The sequence below is a fragment of the Montipora foliosa genome, chromosome 3 (assembly GCF_036669935.1).
Source record: "Montipora foliosa isolate CH-2021 chromosome 3, ASM3666993v2, whole genome shotgun sequence".
Lineage (NCBI taxonomy): Eukaryota > Metazoa > Cnidaria > Anthozoa > Scleractinia > Acroporidae > Montipora > Montipora foliosa.
Genome location: NC_090871.1, coordinates 55,026,013 through 55,033,512, shown reverse-complemented (window position 1 = coordinate 55,033,512; position 7,500 = coordinate 55,026,013). Strand labels below are relative to the sequence as shown.

Below are 7,500 nucleotides of genomic sequence, written 5' to 3'. Positions count from 1 at the left end.
ATTTATAACGGGTCACACGCGCAACTTGATCGCCCGAACTTCCCCTATTATGCATAACATCCACTTGGCCTTGTGACATCCCATTGAAAAAAACTCGTAAAATTCGCGGACCGGTCGATTTCTCTGAAATTTGAAAGGATGATTACTAACGAATAGAGAAAGATTTTCATAATAACTAAAAATTCCTGTGTTAAGCATTAGAATTCGACGAAGAGGTAAATGCGATTAAATTTGTTGCGTGCTTTGCTATTTTTGTGATTTGACTGTTGTGCAAATTTTGACAGATAATATTAAATTATGAAATATTAACGGATAGATCGTTAAAAAATCTTTATTTTTAGCGGTTATTTGAACGTAAAGATGCAACGCTTGACGAGCAATAATATTTTTGTTAATACAATGTATTTGAAGGACGAAAATTTTGCGGGAATCGCGGTGAAAATGAGTTAACAAATTTGCATACGTGCGTTGAAGTGTGACACGCGAGGAGACGGGAATTTTATTTCTCTGACAAATGATTTTGTCATTGTAGTGTAAGATGAAATTTATTTGGGAAGCCAACAATATTTCTTTATCTTCCTGGTAAATCCAGTTTCAAAATTCGCAAAAAGCGTGAGTTTCATGAAATTACATCATTTGCGTGACAATACAAACTGTATATCCCTTTACTCTAACCCAGAAACATTCAGATAGTAACAAACTTCATATTTATTAACCTTTTCTTCTGCTTTTGTGCTTGTCAGTATTGTGATTTGCGATAATTCGCAAGTGTGTTTTTCTATCTCATGGATGTTCAGATTTTCAGTTACATGGCCGCTCAACCTCGCGATTGTGTAAATAGTTCACCCTGAAGTCAAAATACATACCTTCTCAGGAACCCGACAAAGAAGGCTTCCTGACCCGACAGATGAAATGTAAATATTCAGTTAAATATTACAACAAAATTAAATAAACCAAAGACGTTGTGTTACTCTGAAAACGACGAACGATTAACATGCTTTCCCGGAGTTCATTCAGTTGACACAAGGTGATCACATGCACCTTTATGGTTTCCTAGCACGTGATCAATTTCTTCCTTTTGACAAAACATCATAAAAGTCAGAGACTGCAGAAATCTTCGTCTTTTTAAGATCGATTGCCATTTATCTTTCGGTGAGAATTCGATTCAGAGCTATATATAAAAACTGTTATTTTTTTTCCTTTATCTGAGAAGAAACGAATAAATTTTACTCAAGAGCGTGTTTTGTTATCTTTAAACTGAATTTATTGCCAAAGCTTAAAACACTGAAAGATCTCAAAATGGGACAGGATATTACAAAATAAAGGTGTGAACGTGTGAGCCAAAGGGCCTCTGCTGGCGCGACATGTGGGTGACCCTCATGGTCTTAATGACCCTCTGGAACCCTGCAGTTCAATACCACCCAATTCAGTGCCTTCTGTTTTTGTGTAACGCGTGCCACAGGCAACCCAGTGTACGCTTTTTATGGAGCGTCTTGTTAGCGTTAAACTTTAGCATCAAATTGAGAAATAGTATAATGAATTGATACGCCACTGTACGGAGAAAGGGGAGTTAATGGTAAAAGTAACCTGCGATCAGGCCCATTTTTAGCTTCGCCCATATGTTCTCTTATGTCGTCGCTCGCTAAAATTGGGCCTGACCAAAAGTCTCTCAAGAATTCCGGACGGTCGGCCAAATTTTGGCCGACCAAACTCGTGATCTGATTGGCTGTTGAAACGCCGGAAGTGAAAATGCCATGGTGATTACGCGGAGCTCTCGCGAAGTCCTCGAGATTAATCCGCCATAAGCGTACGAGAAAATTTGCTCCCTTTTGTTCTTACAATGCCATGGACGGTGCAACTTGATTTTATTTGTATAAATGGAGATATGCCATCTGAAACATCTCATAACTTGTCCAGAATCGGGTTTGAATCTCTGGAACGAGTGAAATTAGCGATTCCGTTGTCGAGCTCTGTGGCCATGGGGTTGAAAGTACTTTGGCACAAACTTCCCTGATGATTTGAAAGCTAAATAGCTGGTTCTTTCAAATGGCTATGAAAGCTGATGCATATTGGTTTCCTGGATGAGACAGGGGACATATATATCAACAGGAGGAGATGCTGATAAAATCGCAAGTTACACGAATGCATGTTTTGAATATCTGTGTATCAAACGGCTTTATTTATTTACTGTACATGACACGTTTTGTTTGCACACTTCATAATATTTCCAGTTGATTTAACTTAAAACTCGCACTCCAGAAACTAAAATGGCATGTTTCCAGAGAGATCAATTGTACAACAATAAAAGAAACTTTGCGAGTCCATCTTACTTTATACTGTTCGTACTCCATCAAAAAATTAACAGCTAAACTTATCATGATTTTACTGTGCGCAATTCTAGAAATACACTGCAACTGAAGATATTACCCGAAAAAATCACCAAAGAAACCTTCATGGGCAAACACGTTAAAGGAATAATGTATTTCCAAACGGTCCAACGACAAAATGCTAGGTTATCTCAATTACAAATTAAGATGTCAAGCTTAAAAGATTGCATATTCACCGGCCTTTGCCGCAATATAGTCGTCGAAAACATTCCCCATGCTTTAAATTTCAAATTAAAGCCAACGGTAACTTTCGAATTCGTTTATAATATTCCTCCCACAGTAATTAACTCTGGTCAAAACAAAATAGCGTGAATCTACCGTCCACGCGTGTATTGGGGTAATGGAAGTAAATTTGATTGGCCGGTGAAGGACATGTCAATCAATCAAAAAAAGTGGGCGGAAGGAATTTCGAAGAGGAATTTGGTCAGGCTCTATTTTTCGTTTCGCCAACTCCACATTACGTATCACACGAAACTAAAATAGAGCCTGATCGCAGGTTATGGTAAAAGGAAATGTAATCGCACGACTGGGTTGGTTTTAAAACTCAAGAGACAGCACAAATTGAACATGCGAATACCGGTAGTACTCATCTGTCCTAGCTCCCAAGCTAAAAGATTTTCTTGTCTTGAGTTAGACTTGCTTATCACCATGCAAGTGTTTGTTTTTAGGGTTGTTTGGCTTAAAAGAAAAGGATTCAGAGAAGAAGGCAGAGGTGTCAGCAATTGGAGGTTAATTTCTGCAGCTATGAATTTAGGTGAGTTCATCAGTGTTACTTTTTCTCAATCTCTGTCGCACTTTTCTTTACATCCATCACTGAATGTCTTTAATAATTAATGTTTTAAGTAACAATTATTTTGTGCCCGGCACCAGTGAATTCAGTGCTGAACCGCAATGGACTTATTAACGTCTTACACGTATGTTGACTTTTCCAATCAATGTACAGCAAATTATTTGATACATTCATTCACATTCACTTGTGGAACAATCGTGTGCGTGACAAAACACAACTGCCTCAGAAAAGCGGGCCGCTCCACTGCTTTATGAAGGGACTGCTCGCAGTCTACAACTCACACTGTAGCCCTTACAATTTCATCACAATCATGACCAATTTTGTGTATGCAAACAATTAATGCACATCAAATTTAAGCTCCCCTTTGCATATGGGTTTTTCGATCGCAGATCGTGAGGCCCTGTTGAGGGTTTTAGGGATAAAGGATAACTGACAAAATAATTATAGAGCTAAGGGATAACCGAGTTACTTTTAAGAATAATAACAAAATAGCTTTGATTTTTCAATTATCATACTTTTGGTCACTTTTGCCGAGGATTTAAATCACTTGCGAATAGTAATGAACATTAATTAAAGGGTCATTTATCAGTCCATGTCCAAGACTTGTTCCCAGGCTCTTTAATTCAGTCAACCGCTTGTGTATTAGGTTATGTGCTAAAAAACGGGTCGCTTTACACCTTAAAATTGACAGTGATCGCGGATATTAAGACCGTTAGGAAACTCCTGGCAGTATTATAGAGTTAAGACTATCCTTTTTGTGCTATCAACTTTTTTGAAAATTTCAATCGCTCTTGGATGGATTGAAAAAATACGTCTCGATGTTCTTTGTGGTGTTTAAGTTGACTTAACAAGTTTCGATGTTTTGGAACATCTTAAGAAATCGCAAACACTTCTCCACTAATTTAGCCACTGAGCAAGTTTTGATGTTTTGAAACCCCTTGCGAGATCGCAAACACTTCTCCACAAGCTCACTTAAAAAGCTTCGATGTTTTGGAACCTCTTAAGAAATCGCGAACACTTCTCCACTGATTAAGCCTCTGAGTAAGTTTAAATGTTTTGAAACTCCTCGCGAGATCGTAAACACTTCTCCACAAGCCGCCGCCACTTAAAAAGTTTCGATGTTTTCAAGCCTTTTTTAAGAAGTCGCAAAAACTTCTCAACAGGTTAAGCTAACGAACATGACTCCATGTTTCGAAACCGACTGTTTCTCCCTAAATATCTTTTTAGCCTTGCTTTACCAATTTTGAAATAAAGTCAGCCACTTCTGGAATTCATTAAATCGAGAAATTTGGATAATTTCCCCCTCACATACAAATTTTCGATATTTCGAAAAACAGTTACACACACAGGCAAAATGACACATTTATTATCAAGCTGGCGTGGAAGGCTCGACAGGCTTAATTAATGGCATTGCGATATCACAGCCATTGTGGATTTGAAACCCCACATCCATTTCAAAGACTTTTTATATGGTAAGTGTAGTGTTTTGGGTGAAAATCAATAGTTCCTTTAGTTTTGTATAAAGAGCGTATAAATCGATTAAAAAAGAATCCAAGACAGGAACGTTCCTATTTTTATTTAAGAACCGCTTATTTTGGGGCTGCTGAACGTTATTATTTATTTATTTATTTTATTTAACGTGTCCTTACAGTTAAGTTTGTATAGGATTTCAATAAATCAGTCCGGAGGTGACCAAGAAACTTATCAAAGGGCATTGTTTCCTGTGGTGTGTCCCCAAGTATTTTGGTTTATTTTCCTGTTATAATACAGTTCAGTTGAACTTATAAACATCAGAAATGTTGACTCTCAGTTTCCCGAAGCTTTGTTGTGGGAAATCTGTGTTTGCTGCAAAGAATCAAGCCTTTCTAATACAAATTGGCTAAGATATCGTTTTTCTTCGTATTTGATCAAAATTCGGTTGAGTTTATGACGTCATCACTCGGCTAATTTGCATATTTAAAAAACTTGAATATCTCTGGAACAAAAAGAGATATCTGAAAATAGTAAACAGCATTCTTCTCATACAGACTACCTGCTTATGTCTTAAAATGGCTTAGATAGGAAAGATGTGAATTTCGTCACAGTAGCACTTTAAAACAATAATAATTACTAGTAATCGCTATTGCTAAGTGCCAATGAGACAGTCAATGTAATACATAGTTTGCAGAATTGTATCAGAGTTGCAAAATGCCCAACAGTCTAGTTGTAATTTTCTTATTCCAAAGTACTTCAAGTCAGCGTATCTAGTTAACAATAGTACAATAACAACAGAAATTGCACACTTTGTATCTCGAACAACAATGTAAATGTCAATGTGTTTTTCAATAATATGGAACGTACTTCTGTAATTTTTGGACGGCGGTAATTTTAATAGGAATAGATAATAATTAAGTTGAATAAAATAAGTGCCATGTAAAAAAATCGCCAAAGCGTTGTTAGAGTTTTCAGTGTGAAACATGTATTAGTGGGAAATCAAACTCTCTCGCACATGAAAGTTGTTTTGCAAGATACAGCCATGAATTATAAGTCTAATAACATGGGTGACAAATTACTCCTTAATTTTGGCGCGAAATTTCAGCGTTAATTTATAATTTCACATGTGAAATTACATTGTTGCCATGGCAACTTTTCATATAGTGCTAAAATGGCGTCCTGGGGCCGGTTGCTCGAAGCCTGGTTAGCGCTAACCGTTGTTAAGAGGTATCAAAACCTATAGGTTTCCATGGCATTTAACGCTGGTTATCAATAGAGGGCAAAATTACTGAGCGCTAATTGGCTGAGACAGAGGGCATTTTTTTCTTAATCGAGGGCATTTTTGGTAATCCAGAGAGGGCTTGATTACCTGTCAATGATTGGTTAATCTGTTGCATAGCAACCGATTTGCCGTAGCGCTAAACAGGCTTCCCAGATAAAAATAGACTGCGCACCTGATTTTCCTTCGTATAAATTTTGCCCTTTATTGATAAACAAGCAATCGCATGAGTCCTCGTACTATTAAGGATTAATTGCACTTGTGTTTTGGAAATTTTCCAAATTGCCCTCGTTGCTTCGCGACTCGGGCAATTTTGGAAAATTTCCAAAACACTCGTGCAGTTAATCCTTAATGGTACTCGGCCTCACATGATTACCTATACTTAGCGCTAACCATGCTTCGAGCAACCCGGGCCAGGTTTGAAAATTAAGGAGTAATTTGTCACCTATGTTATTAATAGCTAATCAAATGGTATACCCGTGAAATTAGGGAATAATTTCACTTGCGTTTTGTCCAAAATCAAATAATTTCCCTCGCCTAAAGGCTCGGGAAATTATTTGAATTTGGACAAAATAATTTCACGCGTTACCATTTGATTACCCATACAAATTGATGGTTGAATTGTGTACTTTGCAGACAACATATTTGCTCATTCTCGTCACCATAGCCTTGGATTGACCCAAGGCTCTGGGAAACTCTATGCAGGAGAACATGCGCCGTAGGGTTCTTTTAGCCAAAACCTGGCTATTGGAACCTTACGGCGCCTGCTCACTCCTCGCACTAGCATGAATGCACCAATTAGAGACGGTTTCGATTGTTTTTCACGAAAACCAATGAGAAGACACTTTGTTTCAGGGTTCCCCAGAACTCTTCTCTCCCTCAGTCAAGAGAAGAGCTCTGGGGTCGAGATTGACCCAAAATTGATTAGTTTTGAGCTCTTTCACTCAATATAGAACTCGCTGGTTCGAAAATACATATTAAAGAACACTCAAAGCAAGTGTGCACAACACAATGGTCAGGGAAATGGGGAAAAAGTGTTTTCATTCATTTCCGAATAGTCGCACGTCATGCAAGTTTTTCTAATGACATCACATAGCAAAACACGCGCTTTCGTTGGTTCTTGAAGTCACATGATAAGTGGCCTTTGTTTCCTTACATTACATTTTCTCTTGAGCACTCTAATTTTTTTCTGCATACACAACAATCTCGCGCCTCCGCTCTATAAGGCTGCCACCTCGTCATCCTCGCGTCTTCACTCGGCTCACTCGTTGGAAATAAACTAGGCTATAGACCTTATTCATAAATGGCGGTCACATTTATAGTTCTTTTGTCTACGTGCAAATTAGCCTACCAAGCCTCATTTTAGAGCAAGAATTCTTTTCAATTCACTGTATGGTATCGAGGCTTGGTAGGCTAATTTGCACTTCGACAAAAGAATTATAAATTGGCCGCCATTTATGAATAAGGTCTATTTGAGAACCCAAAACCCAGGTAAAATTAATTTGAATCATAACACTTGATTTCTGCAAAAGACAGTTTTCTGCTTCTCCTGTAACGAAGCATGCACATAC

At 37.9% G+C, this 7,500-nt stretch overlaps 1 protein-coding gene across 1 annotated transcript in view; it reads left to right on the top strand.

Annotated features, from left to right (window-relative positions):
• LOC137997691 (protein NLRC3-like) overlaps nucleotides 1-7,500 on the top strand; it is a 48,750-nt gene that overhangs the window by 27,334 nt on the left and 13,916 nt on the right. The window contains exon 6 of the mRNA XM_068843875.1: nucleotides 3,056-3,141. Coding sequence (XP_068699976.1) covers nucleotides 3,132-3,141 — 10 coding nt within the window. The 5' untranslated portion in view covers nucleotides 3,056-3,131. The remainder of the gene's footprint in view (nucleotides 1-3,055; nucleotides 3,142-7,500) is intronic.